Source organism: Diplotaxodon limnothrissa, linkage group LG7 (genome assembly GCF_057381915.1).
Source record: "Diplotaxodon limnothrissa isolate DT_005_m linkage group LG7, D_limnothrissa_male_GT1.1, whole genome shotgun sequence".
Taxonomy (NCBI): domain Eukaryota; kingdom Metazoa; phylum Chordata; class Actinopteri; order Cichliformes; family Cichlidae; genus Diplotaxodon; species Diplotaxodon limnothrissa.
In genome coordinates, this window is record NC_140602.1 from 14,046,114 (window position 1) to 14,071,917 (window position 25,804).

At 40.7% G+C, this 25,804-nt stretch overlaps 1 protein-coding gene and 1 pseudogene across 2 annotated transcripts in view; both read right to left on the reverse strand.

Moving 5' to 3' along the window:
* The window catches only part of megf11 (multiple EGF-like-domains 11), a 60,221-nt gene that overhangs the window by 12,092 nt on the left and 22,325 nt on the right, over window positions 1-25,804 (reverse strand). For both annotated transcript variants that reach the window (XM_085357479.1, XM_085357478.1), the window contains exons 6-12: window positions 19,092-19,338; window positions 18,831-18,951; window positions 18,299-18,435; window positions 9,622-9,834; window positions 8,971-9,145; window positions 3,159-3,279; window positions 24-187 (exon numbers count right to left, since the gene is read on the reverse strand). In XM_085357479.1, coding sequence (XP_085213605.1) covers window positions 24-187; window positions 3,159-3,279; window positions 8,971-9,145; window positions 9,622-9,834; window positions 18,299-18,435; window positions 18,831-18,951; window positions 19,092-19,338 — 1,178 coding nt within the window. The remainder of the gene's footprint in view (window positions 1-23; window positions 188-3,158; window positions 3,280-8,970; window positions 9,146-9,621; window positions 9,835-18,298; window positions 18,436-18,830; window positions 18,952-19,091; window positions 19,339-25,804) is intronic.
* Window positions 14,871-15,751, reverse strand: LOC146627938 (uncharacterized; annotated as a pseudogene).

The window sequence follows — 25,804 nt, forward strand, 5'->3', positions numbered from 1 at the left end:
AAAAGAAAGAAAGACAGACTTACAGGGCAGGGCTCGTCACAGTGCTCTCCTCTCCAACCAGGAGAACATGTGCAAGTGCCATCTATAGGATCGCATGCAGCTCTGTTGCTACATAAGCATGTCTGATTACAGCCCAGACCCCAGGCACCACTGGAACAGAGGATGGAGCAGTCCACACCCTGCCAACCTCGAGTAACAGAGAGAGAAAAATCAAACTATAAACATTTATACAAGAAAAGCGACATGAAGGCTTTATATTAAAATTACCAGACAACTGAACAGTCTAAATCAGGGATGTCAGCTCATTTTATATCATTGGCCTCATACAGTCCACTTTGATCTTGAGTGGGCTGGACGAGTGAAACACTCCTTTCTATGAGTGCAAAGAAGTTTAACTACCCACTTGATCCATGAGATATCTTAATAATAGAAAAAGAAGTGCAATGTCAACTGTGCATCTCAGTTTTTCTGCACACCAAAGGAATTCTGCTCTGTCATCACGACTCATTCAGCATAAATTGCAAGAAATGTGTAAAACTTCAGAAAAAGTTCTGCAAGGTCATTCACAGAAAATGTTGTATTTTATAATTACTGTGGACCCATTGTAATAAACTGTCATTTCTATAATAAATAAATGGTAAATGGCCTGTATTTATATAGCGCTTTACTAGTCCCTAAGGACCCCAAAGCGCTTTACATATCCAGTCATCCACCCATTCACACACACATTCGCACACTGGTGGTGGCAAGCTACATTGTAACCACAGCCACCCTGGGGCGCACTGACAGAGGCGAGGCTGCCGGACACTGGCGCCACCGGGCCCTCTGACCACCACCAGTAGGCAACAGGTGAAGTGTCTTGCCCAAGGACACAACGACCGAGACTGTCGGAGCCGGGGCTCGAACCGGCAACCTTCCGATTACAAGGCGAACTCCTAACTCTTGAGCCACGATCGCCCCATAATAGTGAAAGGAACAAAAAAACTGGAAGCTTACTCAAAATTAATTGTTTATCTATAACTTTGTTGTAACATCAGTGATCATGAGGAAGGTCTTCATCTGAAGAAAAGATGGAAAACTTAAGAAACAGCTGTTTAAATCCTGAAAATTAGGTCCTCCATCACATTTTTAAAATCATTCCAGTAGGCTGGGCCGATTTTTGCCCTCAGGCCTTATGTTTGACACCTTTGGTGTAAATAATGGTGAGCTACAATGGTTTTTGCCCTTGTGCTTGAACCCTAAAGATTAATTTAAATAAATGTGATATGATTCAGCTGCAAAGAGAAAACACACCTCTAAGAATGGCAATGTATGAATGAGCACAATAACTATGGATGGACTTGTATAAATTTATTCAGTCCTACTGACTTTGGAGAGTTCTTAAGTTTCTCTTCAGTGCGTCCAGTACAATGGGTAAAAGATTTAAAAAAAAAGTGGTATATTGATAGCATCTGGACTTTGGTAACCTCTTCAGTTGTTTTATTGTGTTCAAATATAATAAAGTTTTTACTTCCAGAGAAATATATCTATATGTCCTGGATATATTGCCCCCAAAACATTGAATAGACTCAACTGTTGGCAGTCAAAATTTACGATTCCTCTATTAACCCACGAGTTAACATCTGTGTGCATGAGTGAAATCTCTCAGGAATAATTGATCTGGGTGGTACTATTGACTGTGTATACTGTGTATTTGGTGCACACTTATTATTTTTATCTTTTATCTGGTGGAAAACAATACAATCTGAGAAAGGAAAATGTTTTTATAGGCAATGAGAGGTTAGAAGGTAAGAAGGATTTGATATCAGTGAGACATTTATGCAGTGCTGTGTAAAAAATCTTGAGCCACCCCTCATTTCTTTATAGTTTGCTTCCAAGGAGCCAGACTTTCTTGTAATTTTTAAAGTGGCCTGCAGCAATAGTTCTCCAGGCTTTCTGAAGGTCCTTGAAAGTTCTTCTTTTAACTTTGGCTACTTTTTCAGTCATTTTTCAGTGTAGTCTTTGCTGTCTTTCACAGAAATATATCGCTTGGCACCTTGTTATTAGCAGTCTGTCACAAAACCAATAATTTGTGCCTATTTCTTTAGTTGAATCAATGAAAAATGCCAAAGATAACACCGTTTGATGGCCATAACATAATATTTTTGCACCAGCAAGGTGATTCCCAAAGTGCTATTGGCCAAAAACGTGGCATATCTTGGCATTGTGTGCAGTGTGTCCTTAAACACTCTGAGGAAACTGGACAAGTGGAGGACAAAAGAAAAAGTGGCAGATCTGAGTTTAAAAAAGAAAAAGTTGGACTTAAAATCAGTTGCAACAGCTTTTTATTAAGGAATGAATCCAGATTTGAAGGTTTTAGTTTAGATTGTTGAGGAGGAGTTTAGGACAGAGGTACGATAGTGACCATCTACAGCCACGTGTAAAGCATAGTGGAGGCTCCGCCATGATTTGGAGTTTGAGGTCAGTGGTATTGTGACTCTTGTCAAAATGTATCGCATTGTCAACAGAAAATAGCGTCATACATTGATCCATCATGTAAAACCATCTGGAAATTGTCTGATTGACAGTGGCTTCATTTAACAGCATGACAATGATTCTACACACACAATTGCATACTATCAGTCATAGATTGGCCTCCCCACACCATGCTCGTTATTATTAAGTGCTCTTCAAGAAGCCTGGAGAACTATTCCTGAAACCTACATGAAGAAATGACAAAAAAAGCTTGCCTAAGTGAGTTCATGCTCTGCTGAAGAATAAAGGCGGTCATACCAAATTTCATTAGAATTGTACGAACAGTTTTTACCTTGCATGTTGCATTCTCATTCATGTTTGCACATTTCAATGAATCAATGCACCTATTTCACATTTTCCTTGAGAAACACATGGAAATGAGGGGTGGGTCAATGAGGGGTGCATTGTACCATAAAATTTTGTCTTAAGAAATTAAGAATAGCTTATGACATGTATTATTCATTAGACTGGAAAATTGAACAGATTAAAGTTTGTACAGGAAAACAACCCAATGCACAGAATGCAACTGAATTTAGTCCATAAGAATTTATGTGTACAAATGTTCATCCATCTGTTCATCTGCACAGCCAGTACACCTTATCTCATGATATAGAAGACTTGTGCTCAGCCTCATGATTCTTTACCTTCCTTGCAGAAGCAGGAGCCATCAACAGGAGAGCAGGATGCATGATTATGGCAAGAGCAGGTGGACAGGCAACTACGTCCAAACAGACCAGGTGGACACACTGTAGAGCAGTCCTCACTCTGTGGGAGAAATAACGCAAAGTTATGCAGCACACAGCCAACATAGCAATAAATGCTGACACTGGCAGACTGAAAAAGGAATAAAATAGTCTGAAAGGATGTGGACTAAAACACTGGGAAGGTTGACTCTATTTCTCTGTATAGCTTACTAAGCTGTTTACTTAAACAAGTCACATTGTGTCTGTATGGAGACTGAAATTGAATGGATTTAAGAAAGTAACTGAAGTTCAAAGGAAGGACCACACTTGATCAGCTCAAGCTATCTCTTCTTAACTTCCAATTATGCACTCTATATATTCTGACAGCACCTGTTCTGAGCCATGGTTTGCAACCCCATTTCACCCCATCTCTCAACTTCTCTCTTCATCTCCATCTCCCGTTAGATTTCCTTTTCAGCTGAGACGCAGGCAGGACTCCAAAGTTGGAGAATCCAGACTTTTCACCGCTTTCTCCAATCAAGCAATGACTAACTTTGCACTCTTATCTAATCATCTTCACTCTATTAATGCAATCTTTTGAGTTCTTAATAAACTAAAGTCACATTAAGTTACTGCCCTTGCCTTGTGAAATGACTTGCGGAAGATGTATTTTGCAAGCCTTACTCTATAAGGGTGTTCAAAATCTGACACTGTGGAGCCCACTCAAGCAGTCAAGACAATGTTGGCATGCAAATGGAACTGGCACACTGAAATGAAATAAAAATATGGCTCATAAGCATAACAAGTTGCTGTTTGCAAGCTTCCCATGGACTGGATTACACTACACTGCATTACATTACATTGAAAGGTAAAGAAGAACATCCTGGAGTTTGTCTGAGATCTGATTTATGGATGCTTATTGCGATGGACATTGGAGATGATGAAACCATCATGAATTGTGAGCCAAACTAAATCACAAAAATATGTAAAACATCTGTGTGTTCAAACAGACAAAGAAACTGGATTTTTGAGTTCGAACCACTTCTGTGGCTTCAACTTTACCGGTTTGCTGAGTGAGCCAACTTAGCATGCCAAACGGAATCAACAAAAAATGGCAACTTTTAAGATACTCATAATGTGTCCTTTGGCACCGGTGTCCTTGACACACTGTCAGCAGCAGTCTTGGACACAGAGAGATAATGGTCCTCTTTTAATGAGCAAATAAGTCAGCATCAGGAGATTGAGGCTTGGGTTAAAACATGCACCTTCCCCACATTAACCCTGCCCATAAATGTGATGCCAAGGGGTCCTTTACAAGTTTGCCTGTGATCATTTGGGAGCAAAACCCATCTCATTGTTGCCATTACCCTGTGCGTCACAGCACTGATGGCAAAAAACACATTGTGCTCGTCTGTGAGACATTAGCAGCTTTCCATGGATTTGACAGCATGGGAATGCAATAGGGCTGAATCTTGTGGTGAGAACATTGTATCTACATTTTAGCACGTGGGCCCTCATCAGGCTAGATATTCAGCCAAAGCCACACTAGGCAAAAACAGCGATAAAATCCAAGTAAATGAGTTCCACAGTGAAATGGATGGACAGGATCCCACAGGTATCACTTATAGACCAACTCTCTAACCTCTCACTCTAATATACCATAGAAAAGATTGGCAGCCACATTGGCACAGCCTTTTAGTGTTGTTGCATTAAAATTAAGTATCTGGTAAAGGACATGAAGTACTCCGTCTCTGTCCTCTGCATCCTGCTGTCATTAGAATTTCTCTGCTTTAAAGGCTGAGCACAACCCACCTCCACCGCTCTTGTCCCTCCCTCAGCTAGAGATCACAGCCAGTCTATGGATGCCCACACCCTTTGTTTCAAACCCTGACTTGAGTGACAGGTGACACAATGATTTAGAGTTCCAATTATAGGCCCAGAGGAGTCCTGAGTGGCTCTTGCTTCGCTCACCAGAGATCTGGGGGACTGCTGGCTGCTCACTGCTCTCATTATCATTTTGAACTCAGTTTAAACATGAGGCAGGAGGAGATGTGCCAGTGGACGCCAGGGGCAGAACACACATCTTAAAACATCTCTCCTCCCCGTACACCACATAAAAGCGCCTGTCTGCGAATGAAATTTTTATCAATCGGTTGCAATAACCTTTGTTCTGCCGCAAACGACAGCTTCAAGACTGCTAACAATAGCAGTTCAGTTACAGTTGTTAAGTGCGGCAAGAAGTTCGACCGGCTGGGGGGTGGAGGGTGGGGGAGGGCTGGACAGAGGGGGACTGGCAGGGAGGTGCAGTCTTTCTTCAGAGCTCAGGCAATTTACTGGTGACTGGACTCATGGATAAAACGTCATACAGCCACAAATGACCATGGATTTTGCTGCCTCCATGACTGCGTCGAATTCCACTTGGTTTCCCCCCTCACAGTGCGGACTCCAGTGGTTGGTCTGTTCTCAAGTGGGGAAAGGCAGCTCTCTCATTAGTCGACTGATTCATATTCCTTCTGAGCTGGGAAGGATAGAAGTCTGGATGTGGAGAATCATTATTAATACACGGGCTGTCAGTCCATTGCATAGGAGCAGCAGGACCTTACATAACTACACAGCCGATAGAAGTAGTAACCAGACCAGACCAGGTCGTCCTTGGCCAAAGCACTAAATTCATACCTATTAGTATCTTAATGTAATTGGAGTGCATTTTTTCCAGAAAGCCACTAGCTGACACAACATTGATCAGGCTGGTACCCTTCGAGACTAGATGCAAATGGCACCACTAATTACCAATCATTCTCACTCCTTAACAGTTCATCTAACTGCTGGGTGAGTGAGTGCAGTTTAAAATTCATGCAGCATGGTTGAAAATGAACCTCTGAACCTTCTGATGAGGAGAGAAATCCCTGAGAGATAGGAAAATTGTTTTCACCACCTACAAAGGCAGACTGGAATCCATTCCTAATGCATTCATATTTCACATAAAGCGGTACCAACAGAATCTGTAGAAAAAAAGAAAAAAAAAGAAAGACACCTTACAGAGTCCACATGCTGCAGATTGCAAGGGACAATGCCTGAATAGGTAACATGTACCGTAATTGTCGGGCTATAAGCCGCTACTTTTTGCACAAGCTTTGAACCCTGCGGCTTTTAGTCAGGTGCGGCTTTTCTATGGGTTGTTCAGGATTTTTGTCATATCGTAAGAGGATTTGTTTTGTTTGTTCCGCTGTTGTACGGCACTACGTTGCCTGGCGGAAGGATCGGGGTTCAAGAGTGGTATGTTGGTCACATGTCCGTCCGCCAGGCAACGTGGTGCCGTACGAAGTAGCGCAAAAAACAAACTTCAAAGTAGCGCTACGCGTTCAGAGGGAGGCGTGGATGATGAGCGGCGATAAACTTGCGAAAAGCAAGTTATGCCCAACTCCACCGGTGGATTCTGACAGCGTGGAAAAGTGTGAAAACATCCACGATCACCAACGGATTTCGAAGGGCTGGACTGCTGCATGATGGAGAGGAGGACACCGCCACGGCCCTTCTGAGGGTGTTCGACTCTGACACTGACAACGAGGATTTCTTTGGTTTTGAAAGTGACAACGAAGGAGAGAAGCGGAGAGTGGATGACGAAGCCATCCTGAGCCTGTTCGTATCCGACACTGGAGAAGAGGACTTTGGTGGTTTTAGTGCGCAGGAAGATGGTGGTGAATGACTGACTTTTCTTCTTGTCACTGCACCTGAGCCTAAAAGGTAGTCCGAATCTAGTGTGCTGTAGGTTATTGTTATGTACTACATTTGTTACTCATTTATGAAGCACAATACATGTTTCGTACTTGTAATTACTGCTACTTGTACATATACCTAAAAAGTTGTGCAAATATGTACCCATAACTTGTTTTTCAAAATATTAATAAAAGTGATGTCTCCAAACAGCCATCTCTTTCCTGACAATTCCCTTTGTGCATATTCTCTTACATATGATAAGTCAACATTGAAACACCTGCGGCTTTTAGTCAGGTGCGGCTAATGTATGTACAAAACAGGATTTTCCCCTGATTTTAGCTTGTGCGGCTAATATTCAGGTGCGCTTTGTAGTCCGGGAAATACGGTAATCACTTTGTCCCAGTCAAAAAGAGCATGTCCAATTACTAGAGCTAAATCAAGCGTGGAGGTGCTCAGTCTGCTCAGACACTTTGCTTGGTTTGCCCCCCGATGGGACTCCAGAACAAAGATGCAGTGGGGAGGCTTAGTCTTATCAGCTGTCCCCCGGGGAAGTGACTTCGCTTGCAATCATAGCCGCAACACCATCATCAACCACATTTTAAAAGCTCCATGTGATAATAACCATGTGTGATGCATGTCACACAATTACAGGTAGCAGCTACACAGCTCTACCTCTGTAACAAAGTGTTTGCACAGCAGCAGCTTTGTTCAGAGTACAAAAAAAAAAAACAAAAAAAAACTCTCCACACACACTCAAACACACCAATCCTCCATATGAGGTGTGTCTGGTCCCATCTGACTGCCTTCTTTTCTTTCCAGCTCCTGCCCTCTAGGTCTATTTAATGGATCTGGCAGTCCTTCCCAGCAGCCGCCAAAGAGAACAGGTGGAGCAAATTAAGACACAGTCTGCGGCCCTGCTCGGTAGCTCAATTCACCACAGTGGCCTGGTGTAAGACACAGGCAATTTCCACCTAAATGTAATGTTGGCAGGAATGTACCCTTGCAGTCGCTGTTGCTCTCTAACTTCAGATTGCAAGACAAGAAATACAGTAGGGAAACTGATTGAAGTTACCCAACTAATTTGACAGTTGTAAGAGGGAACAATGTGGCTGCAACAAAAACCGACTAAAACGAAAACATATATAGGTCAAGGATTCAATTTTCTCCCAATTGGTCCAGGAGTACAGATCACTGATGCTACAAGTCAAGACATATCGACTGTATTTGTAAAATACACACGACCCATTATTAATGTCTGCACTGGGAGGTACCAGAGGATTTATTGTGATGCGGTAGAGCACATTTATAATAAGGCGATAATAAAATGTCTCCCCTTGCTCTTGACTGTCTGTGTACAAAAAGCTTCTAAAGTGAAACTGGGACAACTTCCAAAAAAATTATGACCACACTGACACAAACCTTTTACAACAGCCACAAAAAAACATGAAACATAAGTCAAAGCTGCAACCTTCACAACTTAGGCTCATGGCGGAGAGTTTCGCAGCATATGGTATGAGACATGCGAGTACAATTATTGGTTAGTGGAGATAGAGATATTCTTCAGTATATTAAAGATCACGAGGAGCGAGGTTACAAATACAATTAACCCTTGAGCATTTCATGAGAAATTAATGTAACCAATAGCATAATTACAAGTTGACATGGTAATTATAGCTGCGAATAAATTAAAATGGACATGCGAGTGTCAACGTGGTTTAGAACACAAAGTCATGGATGTTCAAGGACTGCTCTTTCTAAGTGTTTTAAATGCCGTTTAAGCTTATGCTTGTTTTTAATGCATTTTGAGTGCTCTTTTCTCTGTTTTTCCACCAACTTCTTTTTTCCTCCTTTTCCTTGAGTACACATTGGCTGTGTTTCGGTTTGCATAGCGTAACTGTGGCCCCACCTTGGCATTTTGGCTCTGGGAAAAGAGATCTAGATCTCATGAGATCAGGTAAAGGTCAAATTTGAAAGAAAATCTTTAATAAAACATTATCCTGAAAGTGGCCACAGATATGAGTACAATAAAATAGCAGTGAATGTACATGATACTCACCATGAACCCAGGGGCACATGTACAGGTACCCGTGACAGGATGACAGTCAGCTCCGTTGGCACAGCTACAAGTCAGCATGCAACCCTCTCCATAGAATCCAGGCGGACAGGACTCATTACAGTAAAGCCCTGTCCATCCCGCAGAGCAGGTGCATTCACCAGAAAGCGGGTGGCAGCTACAATATAATGAGAAAGAAATATGGGACAATGACAGGAAGAAAAAGGGTGAGGTGAAGTTTGAGCTCTAAAAGTATCAACACTTCATTCTTGAGCAGGATCAAAGTGTGAAGTCCGCGCCAAAAGCCATTCATCCATCTACGCGTCTACGTGCTCGTTTCTGATAGATGTGTCCCTTTTCTCCTTCGTTCTGTAATGACTTCTATGGCCGATGCCCAACTCTTGCCGGAATCAGAGCATTAACATTGCATTAACTATGAATGCTGCTGAGAAATTATGAATGAAGCAAAGGTCGCGATTAAAAGCTAACTGGATGACATGGCTAAGAGGTGTCCAGACTTCAGAATGAGTGCTGGCATAGAGCTAAGATGAGACAAAATTGAGTTGCAGAAATCTTTATTCATATGGAGAGTCTTTGCTTCAGGGCTTGGTCAGAGCAAAGCTGTGTGTGGCCTTGCACTGATGTCTCACTTACCTGACGGTGTTGGTGGTGTTACAGGGGCAGTACTTGTCACAAATGAGGCCGTATAGACCTGGGGGACAGAATCTCTCCTGGCAATTAGGCCCTTTAAACCCTGTTTCACATAGACAGGCTCCATTGATATGGTGACACTTGGCTCCATTCTGACACTCGCACTTCTGGTTACATTGCGGTCCATAGGTGCCCACAGGGCAGTCATCCTGACATCTGGAGGAAAATTACAGAGCAATGACGGAGTCTTTTAAATTGCTGCTCTAAAAAATGTCAGGTACATGGGGGAAAAAATGAGTCAAGACTTGTAACATGAAAATCTGATGTTGGAAATGTTAAAGATTCTTTTTGTGCATGTATGATATATATATACAGATATATACAATGTTAATTTCAACAATTGAATAAAATGAATTGAATAAAGAATAATCTGCAAAATCTCAAACTCTGCTTGGTTCCATCTTTTAAAATGTGCTCATTTTTCTGTCCTTTCTCTAGTTCATGTTTTAGGGTTTCAAACACAGACAAATCCCACCTTTCAGCTCTGTGAGTGCAGTTCAGTTAATAAATGATGGTATTTTTCAACAATGTCAATGCTTAATCACTACAGCATTAAAAAGCCTTTACAAATTGCACATGGTCACAAGTACATGAAGGAAATTGAGTCAATTTTATATTTATTATGAGCCATTTTAGTAAAACTGAAACATTTCATTTTGGATACATATTTCATAGACCCTGAACCTTCTAAACTCAAAGGAAAATAAATGCGGGCAAATATTTTACTCTAACCACTCTGTTCACATTTTAAAAGCATAAGATAAATATATAATAGGTTGCTTGTAAAGTTTTATTTGTATTATTATTTTATTGTTTTACGTTGGTACCAGTCACCATCTGATTTTATAGCAGACTACATTTTTGTGTGTCTTCAGAAGGTTAGCTGTTAAATAACCCCCACTCACATCTTGCATCAGGCATTCTTAATAGTTCACATGACAGTGTGAGGCAAGGTCTCACGATGGTTTCACCTGAAACCTCTGCTGATAATGACACTCACCTTTTTCACGCCTTGGCTCGTGTGATGAGGCACATGATCAAGAGCGGGTCAACGACCCTCTTAAGGGAGAACTCCCACTAGGGTTTAAATACCTGGTACTGACCTGGTTGTGTAATGGTGTGGGGGATATTTTCTTGGCACACTTTGGACCGATTAGTACCAACTGAGCATTGTTTAAACAGCCTACCGAGTTTTGTTGCTGACCATGTCCGTACCTTTATTACAGCAGTCTACCCATCATCTAATGACTGTTTCCAGCAAGACAGCACGCAATGTCACAAAGCTCAAATCATCTCAAACTGGTTTGAAGATGACAGTGAGCTCACTGTACTCCAACGGCCTCAACAGTCACACGTTCTCAATCCACAACAGAGTACCCCTGGGATGCGGTGGAACGGGAGATTCACATCAATACACGCAGCTGAAAAATCTGCAGCAACTGTGTGATGCTATCATGTCAATATGAACCAAAATCTCAGAGGAATGTTTCCAGCACCTTGTTGAATCTCTGCCACGAGGAAATGCGGCAGATCTGAATGCAACAGGGTGTTTTTGGAAAGTGCATGTAAATATAATACTAAAAAACAATAATGCTTTATCATATTTTACGCAATGCAAAGATTGTTTAAGAATTGGAACATGAAATAAAACTCCAGCCCCAGCTTCAATACATTAAATAATATGGATATATTATTAACAGTGTTGCCACAGTTACTTTGAAAAAGTAATATATTACGGACTACTGATTACTCCTTCCAAAAGTAATTTAGTTACTTTACTTTAGAGCAGGGCGATATGGCCAAAAATATTTATCACGATATATATTTGAAAATTTGCGATAACGATATAACTGACGATATAATTGATGCGAGACAAAATACAACTCCACAACATTACTAGTGCAAAAAGACAACCTTCCATTTATTTTCACTTAAACAAGAAGCTGGTTTTTATGTACATTAAAGCTTTATAAAAATGTAACAGTGCAAATGCAAATTCCTTGCTTAAAGTTTAACCAAAAGGCATTTCCAGTAGAAATGGGCTGACATATCCTGAGCATAACCATGTATAATATCCACTGAAGTTAAAAAGAGGTGCTTTGCAACATGAAACTGCAGTGTGCAGTACGTATTTTTCAGACCATAAGGTGCACGGGATTATAAGGCACATTAAGCGAAACAAAGAAGTCAGATAAATCAAACTTTATTAAACTCATTCTTCTTGCTTCCTCCACTTCTGTACCATTGAGTCATTAATGTTGAATTCTCCGGCAGATACTCTATTCCCATGTTGTTGCAGTATATTAATGACTAACCTTGTATTGTGGATGGATCATCTCAGTTGTTCTCCTGACTGAAGTTTGGTCCGTTTACAGCATCCTGCCATGCGATTGCATTTGTCTCTAACTATCAGGAACCTTAATGTTAACTTTTATAAGTGGAAAAGTGTTAGTGTTCGTCCTCCAGCTTCACTGTTTATGTTATGCTAGCATAGCTGTGTCACTAGCGATCAGGTAGCACATCATTATATACCAGCTAGCCCAACTTCAGTAACCCTACAAACGTCACTGCTGTTTAGTTTCCTGTCTTCATTTATGTTGGACATGATAGCAGAGCTGTACATTTGAATTTTTTCAGAAATCTCAGCGGTAACTAGCGAGCTAACTTCCGCTAGCGTCCTGCTAACTTCTAACTCCGTTAAATGTAATACATTTTGTTTTCATGGATGCCTGGAAGTTAAACTTCATAGTTACACCTGGTAAAGCAGCAATGCTGATCGTTTTATTAAAGATGAAAGAATTGAGACAGTTTTTAACTCTCAGTGATGCTGCAGTGTTCGTTTGACCTAGGGTTGCCAACCGTCCCTTAAAAAACGGAATCGTCCCGTATTTAGAAACAAAAGTACACGTCCCGTATTGAGCTAATAAGGGACGCACTTTGTCCCGTAATACAGTGAGAATCAAAAGTAGTCTATAAATGTTTATGGAATTAACACTTTGTTTGAAAGCATAATTCCCAGCCCCTCTCCTGCTTTGTGACCAATGAGCTGACAGCACACTTATGACAATTCGAGTATGACAAGTCAGATTACCGTTCATCTCATTGGTCGAGGAAAGGTTGCTTACGGAGAAAATACCGGAAGACAACAGATGACCACAACAAGAAGCATGGCCAACAGGGAAACAAACGCCGACACTGCGGTGCAATTCTCGGACGACAGTACACCTAAAGCTGGACATACACTGTGCGATTTTCAAACTGCACGATTGACTCACAGGGGTTATAAGTTTATAGGTCACGAGGCAGGGTCTCACACTATACCGCCCGATGCTCTGATGCGACCTGAGTGCTCACACTGTGACTCCATAAAATGAAGGTTATAATAGAAAATCTGTCGCTCGCTCTCCCTCTCTGTCTTTCACTCAGACAGATACGCACGCCACCACCATCAACTTTGCTAAATTGCTAATGAAAGACATTGATCAGGCAGCTGTGATTGAGCAGCAATGTAAATCCAACTATTTTCACGGTTGTTGTGGTCGTGATAATTTTGTGATGCCACATCGAAAAGGCTCGGATGAGCTTTCCAAAGTTCTACAAGTTGTGCCTCCATCGCTTGTGTCCAGATCACACGCCGTGCTGCAACGTCTTTTTCACCGACGTTTACGTGTGAGCAGCTGCGGTGACACCCTCACTTTTTCCATAGGCATGCTTCTAATGGTGGGCGCATGAAGAACATGAGGGGCGTGAAAGCTCGGGGAACCCTTAACCAATTTCTTGTCCACCAGGCCACGGCAGAAGCAGATATGGTATGTAAACATTGGTTTGTTTTTTTTAAACCCTCTGGTTAAGGTTAATATGGGCATGTGCAGTGAATATCAGCGCTATGTGGCCAGAAGTGTGATAATAAAATTTATTTTGTGTAATAAACAACTGCAAGGATAGATGATTACAACAAATAGATGACTAATACATAAAAGTAATACATAGATTAATAATGATGATGAGTTATGATGTGTAATCATGGGAACAAGCGGGTTTACAAACAGGAGCAGCTGATTAGCATTAGAAAAGCTGAAATAATACCTCAACTGAAGCCAATTGTACTAAATGCACTATATGTGCACTGTTACAAGAATATTTTTGTTCTATTGCTTTCTATTAATTTATATAATTTTAAGTTAAGCAGGACAGAGTTCTTTTAAAGAAAGATTTACTTATATTCTCAAAAGTTAAGCATGACAGGCTTCTGTTTAAAAAAGAGACCTGTTTTACTGTGTTAATGTTGTCATTTTGAGCTAAAAATAAATGGCTAAATGATCATTTGTTTCCCATATGGTCATATCACAAAGAATATGCATCTGCTTAAATCAAATTCAAGTCAAATGGTTAAAAAATAATTTCACACACAAAAAAACAAAGGCACTGCGCACGCGCGTTTTACTCATATTCTATCGCGATATTTCATTTTCCTATCGTTGCCTAACATTATACCGGTATTACCGTGAACGGTATAATATGGCCCAGCCCTACTTTACTTTATTTTTAAAGTAACTAAGTTAGATTACTAGTTACTTTATTAGTTACTTTCAGAAGCTGCCAATAACACTCCCCACTGCCTCAACATAAAAACATCAACCGGTTTTGCCAATACTCACTTTATTGGAAGTGTATTTTAACAGTAATGTCAACAATATATCTCCTGACATTTGAAGCTGAACTTTTTCCTGACAGAAATACTTGTTTGTATGAAAATAAAGAAAGTCTTGTTACTTCACTTAACATAAATACTTTTTATAAAAAAAAAACAAAGAAAGTTTTTGACTTTAACAAAAACTTTATAAAAAACAATAAGTCGACTTCATTTAACAAATACTTTTTTATAAAAAACAAACAAACAAACAAACAAAGAGTCTTTCTTGACTTCCCTTAAGATACTTTTTTTTTATCATCCACATGTAAGCACTATTGTCCGCTTTTGTAACTTTGGACTAATCTTATGAAAAAAAAGAGACTGCAGGTCCAACTTAAATTGCCTTACTTTCTTGCAAGTAATTGATTTAAGTTAATCAACTTGAAAACTTTAATAAGTTTATTAAGTGACTTTGATAAACTTAATTCAGTTACTTGTAAATAGTTATTTAAATTGGATTCCCCATTCTCTTTTTTTCAGTATATGTTGTCATTGCATGTTATGGGGGAAACAGTAGACTGGAGTGAGTAAACCAGTGGTTGTACCTCATTAACAGAAGCTTCTCAAACCCTTTGTCAGAAAGTCGATTTCTTTTAGGCGTGAGCACCAAACCTCCCAGACTAAAAAGTCGCTCCACAGGAGTACTTGATGGGGTTGGAGTGTTATACTTTTAAAAAAAAATGTCTTTATGCTTGAAAACGTATGCAGAATCTGAAGGTCGTAGCCTGACATCAGGTAGTCCATGACTTCTTTTTCTGCAGAATAGGTCTCCTCCTCTGGCTCTGCCATCTCACCTTGGCTGCTAGATGTAGTAGCACTGGGCACACTGGCAGGTTTTTTTGCCAGAGGAGCAGTGGTGCAACACTCTGCTGTCAGAAGTTGTTGTACTCGCTCCCTCCTTCCTGTATCTCTCAGCCATCGGAGTTTGAATTTTGGACAACTGGCAGCTGCGAGAAGGGCATCTTTGTCGTCTAGCACACCGGTGAAACAAGTCTGAATAGCCTAAAAAACATAATCGATATTTTTATGCCTACAATTTAATATGTTATTGAATTATTTGCAAACCATGCCTAATATGAGATCAGTATTATGGATTTATTTTGTTTTAGGTTACTTGTAAACATTTTAATTGTTGTAATCTTATTTTTCAATGATAATTAATATTCTGTTCCATGTTTGTGAATTGTATGAAGCAAAAAATTTGACAAATTTAAAGATAGAGCGTACCTGTACAATGGCATCTGGAAGGCCTGCAGTCATCCTGGAGAGGTCATCTTTCACAGCCTGGGTCTTCTGCATCAGAACTTCAAGTGTTAGTAGTAAAGTTCCATATGGACAGTCGCCTTGTAAAATGTCCAGTGCTGCAGTCAGAGGTTTCATGGCCATGCAGTACTCATGCAGGACCTGGTATTCTTGATCTTTGAAGCACTTCAGTCCTAGCTTTGTGCACAGAGTATTCAGCTCACCCATGGGGATGTCTGCAATTCTCTTTACAGCATCAAAAAAGGAATTCCACCTTGTGGGTGTTGGTATTAGGAGCTTTCTTTTACTGATTTCTTCCACTGTTTCTGATGCAAGTGTAGATCTACTCAATTTGGTCCGAAGAGCTGTGCATTTTGCTGTGCTGCTCCTATACACAGCCCTGCTCTCTGTGTGCAAATTATGTTGATGGTGTGCAAAGCACACCTGCGGTGCAGGGGAAGAGACAGCTGACCATCACTTTCATTCTGACAGATCAGAAAAAGTGACATCATCGTCTTTGGGGGTGGACTCTTCCTTCTCCGTCTCATCATCGGACTCCGTGACAGGATGATAAATTTGAAACGCCTTAACAAAGTTGGATCCATTGTCAGTAACTGTTGCAACTACTTTGTTGAGTAATCGTTTTCGATTTCTGTACCAATGACATCATACGTGTCTACCACGAATCCACCTACATGCTAATGCAACCTTGTAGCGCTCTAATGTGGTTCTACTGATCCAGTGGAGCGTTACTCCCATATAGCCTCTGTTGTTAGCAGTCCAAATATCCGCGGTAGTTGAAACAAAGTCAATTTCATTCAGTGCGGCCTTCAAACTCTCCAAGTAAGAAGTAAAAGTCGTTCGGTGAGGCAGCTCGGCATTAGAAGTAGGGATCTTTTTTATTATGGCACGAAACGAGGGCGAGTCAACAGTGTTTATAGTTAGCATTTCTTCTACAATATACTGCGCGACCAACTTCTTCAATTCTTCATCACTTACTGGTTTTGCACCAAAGTCCAACTTTTGTTGTTTGAGGGTGTAGGACCTCCTGCGGAAGTCACGGCTCTCTGCTTCGGACCACTTGGTGGGACTCTCTCTGTGAGTTTGACTGTGCCGTGCTGCGACTCCAAATGTTTCCTTAAGTTTGACGTAGTGTTTTTGAAGGTAGATAACACTTTTACGCCGACACAGAGTGTACAACGAACCTTAATATTGAAATCTTTAGTTGACAGAAACTCAAAATAGTGACCATATTTCCAGCTAAAGAACGAACATCTCTCTCCCTCCATTGTTGTTTACACTTTTTTTTACGTCGCTGGCTGCTTGTGAGCGGGAAACGTGAGCTGTTGCTTATGTGACGTTTTACGACACGTATGCGTTTGTCATCCGCTGAGACGAAAAGAAGAAACCAAATCTTTTTGCTTTAAAAATAGTAACGCACAGTGGTTTGGACAAGTAACTTTAATCTGACTACTGTTATGGAAATAGTAACGCGTTAGATTATTTGTTAATGAAAAAGTGGTCATATTCAGAGTCACTGATTATTAACACTCTTCTTACATTTCAAAGTTTTAATAATGAATGTTTACTTTAAAAATACTTTCATAAATCCATGGTCAAATTTTAACAAGGACAGCGGGCCTCTGCTGTCAGTACTTCAGCGTCTCTGCAGGGGTTGGACAAGACTCAGTAATCGTCATCAGCTAAACAGAAACTGCTTCAGTTTTCTGCACATAAACTAGTGTAGATCCAAAAATGGATTTCGTCATTCACTTCAATATACTGACTTAAGTATACAGTCCTGGTGGAGTTTCAGTCTCAAGAGTGTAACAAAGCTTTTACAAATAGCTCAATTACAACATAAAATGGCCAAGTTATGTTTCATGTTTAAATTACCCTAGCTTTAGTTTTATCAGAGGACAATGGTATTATTATACTAGACACACGTGGGTGGGGGGTAACACAATCTTAGATTATTCCTGGCAGTTTAATTCACCTGCCACTGACAAAATGAATGAGGGCAATTTTGCAAAATAATAAAGTAAAGGAAAAGGTCTTGTAAAGGAAGTGTTTCCATCCAAGAGACAATTGCTTTAGCTGAACTAATAAACCCAGGCTGCTCTGGGCTGCTCTGGCAGGCACGAGGAACTAAAAAGATCTGTGGATTTCAATGAGACCTTAATATAAGCCCATTACTTATAATTAATGAGCAGACTCCAAACAGCATGTAGCTCATGGTGAGATCAATGGATAGGCTGGGAGTGGATGAGGATGAAGGCTGAAGACATGAAACCTTGCTGGCCAGCATGAAGTACAAGATTAATTAAACATACAACGCCCCTATTAAAAGCTTCCAATCTACCTTCAAATGGACTAATGGGCATTTATAAATGCTTATTTCTCTCGAGTATAAGAATATGCTAGGATTTCCTTTATCTTTTTAAAGAACAGCCAGGTTTGTGCCTCATTTAGAAGTCAACAAAGAGAATGGGTCAATGAGTGACTGTTAAATGCGGAACTGCATGAAACCATTCTTTTGCATTAAATACTAATATCAATAAATCATCCCTTTGTATGACCTATTTTAAGTAGGAGCACAAAAGTTTGCTGATAGAACTTCAGAAAAAGCCGTTTTGAATAATAACTGAGCGGTCTGTTTGTCAGCCGGACGTGTCACCTGCATACCTGCGTCCACTGAAGCCGGCTGCACATTGGCACTGCCCCGTGATGTGGTCGCACATTCCACCGTTACGACAGGAACAGTCTTTGCTGCAGTTGATGCCGTACTTGCCAAGAGGGCAGGGCTGGGCACACACTGAACCCTGTGAAAACAAGCCAACAGACTTGATTGAAGTTTGGACAGTTCAGACCTATCGTTAATGTCCTTCTATGTGTCTGCAGATGTGTTTACTTTTTCTTCTTTCTTTTTTTTTAGAAGGCAACTGAAAGCATTACATTCAAGAAGTAAGTTCAAAACTGTACACTTTACTGTGGAAGATATTTTCACATATTATCTTCAGAAAGGTCAATGCAGAGTTAATTTTCACATGGAAAGTTCACAGTAGTCAGACTCCACACTACAAATTCTATTTTTTTTTCTCCTTCCAGGGAGCAGAGACACAGCATTCTCATTTATTGTACTTTTTCCCCCCTAAACTTACAACAGCGTTCAAGTATTTTCTCCCCTCGGGCCTTTGCTTTTGCTTTTGTGACCTACCGTCCACCCAGCAGGGCAGGAACAATCTCCTGTGATGTGGTGGCACGTTCCTCCGTTCTGACAGGGGCAGCGCTGTTCACACTGAGGCCCATGACTACCGGAGGGGCAGCGCTCCCCACAGCTGTCAGCACACAAGTCAAAAGTATCAGATAAGTAACCTGTCTTTGCCTGCAGTTCTTTGCATCAGCAAGAAATTGGATATACACACTCACATTGCTACATAAAATGTGCCAAAAGAGTAAATATGATAGTGGTACTCACAAAGCCCCTGTGTAGCCTGGTGCACAGATGCACTCTCCTGTCTCGTGGTTGCAGGTGGCACCATTGAGACATTGGCATGGTAACTGGCACGCCTTGCCGTAATAACCATGCTCACAGGGCTCCTCACAACGCCATCCCTGGTACCCATCAGTGCAGACACAGGCACCTGTGATGGGGTTACACTTAGCCCCATTTTGGCACTGGCAGCGATTGCTGCAGTGAGGTCCCCAGAAGTCACTCTCGCAGCCTGCAGGCACAGAGACAAGTGGCATCAAGCACACCAGAAAAAAAGAGGAGACTATGCATCAGAATACACTCGCGAACACTGAAAATCATAACGGTCACATAAAAACACAATAAATAATAAAGTGACTCATTAATGATTGTTTGGAATAACCATAAAAGTTCATCATTAATAATAAATGATCAGGGGAAATCTTCCTCCCAATGAATTACTCTTTATTATAATGGTATGATTTGGAAGCGCTGTCTCAGACTGCTTGCAAATCTATCTCTATGCCTCCAATATTAATTTTCATCAGTTCAACAAATTCAAAATCTAAAGCTTTAATCTGTGTATTTTTTTTTATCTTTTGAACATGTAACAGCAAACAAATTGCTGGATGTAATCTATTCACTCAATTAATTGAACATATTATTAAAATACTATCTGTGTACCAAAAGGCTGATATTCTTCCTGTGGGCCACAGACCTCGATTAAAAACACATCAATAAAGCACACTGGTACCCGTGGTCAATGTTCCCTCTAATTTTTCATGTGTCTGAGCGAACACACAAACTCCCTGAGCGGTCCCTTCGACCACTGTGAGCAACAGCAGACGTGTGCACTGTGGTCACGGCAGCATCGAATCCATCCAAGTTACACGGTTTATTAAAATAATCAAATTACAGCATTTATGTTAGACTACTTTTAATTAACTGCTTTAGCCCACTTACAATGAAAATTTTAAAAAAAATCTTGTTCATGACCTGTGCAGTACGTTAACACTATTGGAAGTAAAAATAACTTGAACTCCAATTTTGAAAACACAACTTTCTTTTTTTAATTTTTTTTTTTTTTAAATAAAGCTCTGACTTGTATTATAAGTATGAGTCTGTGGTCTGGGAGAGAGTCCTGTCTGCAAAATACAGCATATAATGACCAATGTTGGGCAATTAATTATATAGTTACTTCTTCAAAAAAGTAACCGAGTTTTGCAAACAACAAAGTTTCTTGCAGCTGTTTACCTAAAAATGCAGCCAGGGCGGTTTTTTAAATAAACATTTCAAACTATTTACAGAACAATCAGCTGTTCTGCATCAAATCTGATGCCACACAAATTATTTGTGCCGCTCCAACAAATCATTTCTGTCCACTATGAGATAAAGGAGAACAACAGCCTGATACCTGCAGGCCTGACAACAGGAGATGTATCACTGCCGTAACACCTGTAACATTCAGTTGTCGCCTCATTGTTCTGACACACACACAACAACACTATTGACTACACTACACACTAACTACACAAGATTTGCGCTAAACAACGCAAATCTCTCACGTCTCAAAACACCGCCATCACTCCTAAAACTCCCCCCTTCCCAAACAACTAAATGCCATGTTGCCATATCATTTTTTGATTGGTCGACATGGTACATTTTTCCACCAATAGGAAAGGCGGCGGGGGTCGGGAGGGGGGCTGTTTTTGCTCACAGGCAGAGAGCGCTTTCGAGCGTTTCCGCAGTAAATATAAACAACAATAGGAAAAAAAACAAACCTTGCACATATATATATATATATATATATATATATATATATATATATATATATATATATATTTTAATCATAACACTGGTTTTACGTGGCCTATCAACACAATTTAAAAACTGGTATAAAGTCCACACTTTTTCCGTCAATTGTTCCGTCTGTCCTGCTCACATCTCCAATGGTTCTACACGTTGTCATTAACGTGACTTCACTCCACATCAGCCATGCCGCTTTGCTAGCTAAAACACCGGTGTCGGCGCATAAGGATGCTGTCATAGCCTGTGGACGTCGTTGATTAGCTGCGTATATATACGAATGTGAATCTCATCATTGGCTGGACTATGGGATAAGGTGACATCGTTCTAATCCCATACTGGAGCAGCCAGTCACTTACTGACTAACACTGCAAAACAGAATTGTTAACGTATTTATTTTAATTTCAATTCAGGTTAGATTTTCTTTTTTTTTTTTGTGCACAACACAGATTTTCTGTGCGCAGAGAGCGTGCAGCAGTGCGCAATTGCGCACACGCGCAGCTTAGAGGGAACATTGCCCGTGGTGTTCCTTCGTTACCAAAACCAGTACACTGGCACTGCGGTTTATGGACTGATCCAATATGTTTACCATCTTCCTGTTGTAGCCAGCAACAACAACATAGAATTTTCCTGCTTGGTAAGATGTTTGCTTTAAAAAAAAACCTAAATTATAAAATCACGGCACAGTTTAGATCTTCAGTGGGAATAAATTACCTTGTGGCTCAATACCACAGAGTTGAGAGGTATAACAAGAAATTGCTGGTTTTGGTCTTTCCAGTTTTTTTTTTTTTTTCACTCTTGCTCAGGATTATATGAGAGCAGGTACTTTTATGAGGATGCCTTGAGCAAAAAACAGACAAAAGGCCCTCCACAGAGCTAACGCTGTCAAGCAATTGCTAAGAAAAACGGACACAGAGAGACAGGAAGAACGTGTGGACTCCCCAATGAAAAGATCTGATTAGAAATCAAAATGAGACAGTTCACTTATCTCCTGTTTCATACTCTCAAAAACTACCCATATATGCTTGTGCTTGTCCTATTATAAGGTAGCAACAATGTACAACAACATTTATATCTCGTGTCTGTATGAGTCAATACAAAAGAAAACAAGTGAAAGAAAGCTTCATTATTGTTAATTACTTCCCCAAAAGACATCCTGACCAACCATCTCTCTAAAAGTAAGTAAGTATATTAAGGTCTTTACCCAGGATACCTCACATTTTAATATGATTTTTTTCTATTTGATATTTCCTATGTTGCTACACTAGCATTCAGAAAACCTTTCAACCTTTATCAATTGTGAACATTTCATAACTTTATGTTTAATACTGAACACGGCTGAAACTTCAGCTTTTTAACATTTTCTATCATTCTAGAAAATACCAAAATCCAACTTTACAGCTCTGCGGATGAAAATTTTAAATGTTTTCTAACATCATCTTCATCTTACAGTAATGGTGCCAAGGATGTGGGCATAATTTATATGTTGCAGTTGCTACTTTTAAAGCTGCATGCAAGGGGAAGAGCGACATCATAAAACAAACAGTCAGCACAATATCTTCTTCTTTGTGTGTGTCAGGGCACCTTAACCTACTGGTTCGAAAAACGGACCCTTCACACAAGTGCATTAAACCTGTATTCTTTAAAATGGCCAGCAGGGGGTGATCCCGGTGGTTGAGAAAATTGCCTATGACCTCACTACTGGCTCCACTTATTATCCCTCAAAGCATTTTCAGAGGTGGTTAGCAGTGTTGCCTCACAACAAGGAGGTCCTGGGTTTGAATCCAACAAATGTAGCTGGGGCCTTTGAGTGGGTTCTCTCTGATTACTCTGGTTTTCTCCCACAGTCTGAAAGCATGCATGTCAGTTTAATTGGTAGGTGTGAGTATGAATGTGTGAATGTGTTAGCCCTGCAAGGGACTGATGAACTGTGCAAGGTGTATCCTGCATCTCCCGCTATAACAGCTGGGACCGGCTTCAACACCAACATTTTCCTATTGAGTTTATGGTCTCAGCAGTTTAATCTGTCCTGTAATACAATACTTAAGATCTCGTTTAGCATGGGAACCTGGCAACCTCATGTAGTCAGGACCTGTCTCATCTGATCTCATGACAACCTGTGACTGAAGATGAAGTTGCTGCAAATTTCTGCATGCAGCTACAAAGGCATGAATTTGGTGGTGCTGATCCTTCCAGCAACACCACATGTAAAAGCAGATCATTTCACCACATCTAAAAGCAGTCATTAGACTCAGTGTTGATATAAAAATGTAAATTTGCAGGTTTTAAATGTTTTGGTTCAAATTCCTTGTAGTGGACAGATGACAGTTCTGCGTTACCAACAAGCAAATAAAACGATTAAAAAGGTGCGAATACAGTTCTGTTACGATGAAATGGCGGTAAAATGTATAGCGTGAGACTGAATATATGTGATGTTGACATATCACAACCATCACAGAGAAAAATCTTAATAACACCCTGAAATTAATCTGCAAAAAAAAAGAAAAAAAAAAGAGAAGCACGTGTGCAAGCTGTTCACACCTTTCAGTGACTATACGAACGAGCGAAGGAGGACTCAGAGACTAACACGAGGAACAAATCATTTTTCATATATAACAGTTTGATACTTTAATGGTTTTAACGCCTCTTTTCAGGTGGAACTTCAGCAGCCAGCTGTCAGAATGAAAAAAAAAAAATAAAGTACTTGAGACAGTCGAATTATCAAACTGTTGTAAACGTTTGCGAGCACTCATTTTTCACATTTTGCTAAATGCACAAGCTGACTAATTGTGCTGAACTTGGAGTAATATAACAGAAAAGTTTAATTTGGATCCACACCTGTATGAGACAATGGCGGCTCAGTGTTAAATTCAGTGGCATTACTAAGAAGTACCTGAGGGTATGATGTAAAACAAGTAATTCACACATTCCTGGGAATTGTTCTGTTTAAAAAAACCCCCACAAAACTCAATTGGACCTGTAATCAAGGAAACAACTAGTGATCAACAATCACAATGTGAATGAAGAACGATCAGCACTGAGGTGGGATAGTAAGCTGCCTTCAGTCCCAGCCAGGTAATTGTTCATTTGAGGTCCTAGTAATGATTTAAGTGACTGATATGGCACTATATCTCTCCATCAGCAGCTGTATTGCCTCACAGAAAAGCCCAGCTTGAGATCCAGGACAGCACAGCAGCCAGGATGGTGAATATTCCCCTATTGATTCGCACACCAACACAGCCTGAGCTGAAAATGTAAAGATGCCGAGCCCCCCCCCCCCCCCTTCTATGCTCACTTTGCCAGAGCTGTGATCAACCGAAATTGGAGCTTAATGAACTCTGTTTCATGGTCGGCACTGAAGCCTGCTTTTCCAGGTACACAGCAGGAAGATGATCAGCCCTTCACTGATACGGACAGGTCTGCCCTGAAGGGGGTCCCGAAACACTGGGCTAGTGCAGTATTGCTTTTGCGTTTGGACAGACTGGAGACTACATTACAGGGCTCTCACTGATTTGATCTAATCTGCTCCTGGCCTCCAGTCTGCCATGAATGAGCTCCCTGAAGGTTGAGCTGCTGCCACGCAAACGACCCTGGCACATTAAACTTGAGGGGTGTGCGGGCGGTGGTGGTAATGGATGAGCAGTTTAACTGCAACTTGGTTTAGCAGTCTATAAGCACTCATCAGAGCTTCCTCTGCTCAACAGTGCTCCCTCGACACAGCAGAAAAATGGGCAGTGTCTCTACAACTTAGAGGCATCATAACCTCTGGTTTCAGTTCAAACCTTGGCCACATTAGTAGAGATGGCATTTTACATTCTTACATGCACAACTAAAAATATAATATCAATTTAAAAAAAAAATCAATGCATAAATACCAGAGAGGCAGAGAGAAACAGAATAAACCAAAATCTATCCCGTGCTTAATTTGCAGACTTTTCTGGTGCTTAGGAGCTCAACAAATGTTACTATTTGAAGTTTTAAACCTCCTTTAGCTTCCAGTTAGAGGCACATTGAGAGCAAAGCCCATTATCTTGCTGTCTCTCTCCTACATGGAGGTTCGGAAACTTTACCCAGTAGTCTTTCACTCCCCAGCTCTGCCAGCATTTAACTGTGATTAAGGAGTCAGAGTTCATGATGAGCTGCGGGCAAAAACAGAGAGAAATAGCAGAAGAAAGTAGCATGTAGCATGAAGGCTTCAGCTTCCAGAGAGAACAGCTAAATTGTGTGTGGTGGTGAGGACTCCTGTGGGTTTTGGTCTGTAGGCAACAAATCCCACAGACTGAAACCAGAGAAGATGCAGTCCAAACCATTAGCTGGTCTGGCCTGGGTCACTGTGTCTAACCAGAGGACACATACACCATCCAGCCTGAGCTCTCAGAGCTCATAATGTATAACAGTTAGAATGTGGATAACCTCACACACAGGGAAAGGTCCAATCCCAGGATGCTGAGTAAAATCCCCTCTGCTGGAACAAAACAGATCATGAAGAGCTACCAGCAGGTAGTAAACTTCTGAAGGTGATGTCCAAAGAATAGGCTGAGAGAGCCATCATGGTGGTGCTGAGCTTTGAAGTATGCTCAAGAGCCTGCATAATCAGAGGCTGGCTGAAACAGGATTAAAACCAAACAGCTTTCAGCAGCCGACTTCATTCAGGAGCTCTCCTGAACTTGGCAACTTACAGCAAAATGTTTGTCACTGTTCTCGACGAGGAGAAGTCTGCGCCGCTGAAAGCTGCCATAAGCTTCTCCAAGCTAAATTCGAAATGAAGGCCTCAGTCAAACTCTTTAAACACAGAATATCTTTCACCATTCAAATGGCGCCCAAGTTTTAGACATCATTTATTCAGCTCGACGGAGGGGAAAAGCAAACTTCAATTACAATTATAGTATAAATGCTGGCTAGTGGTGGTGGAT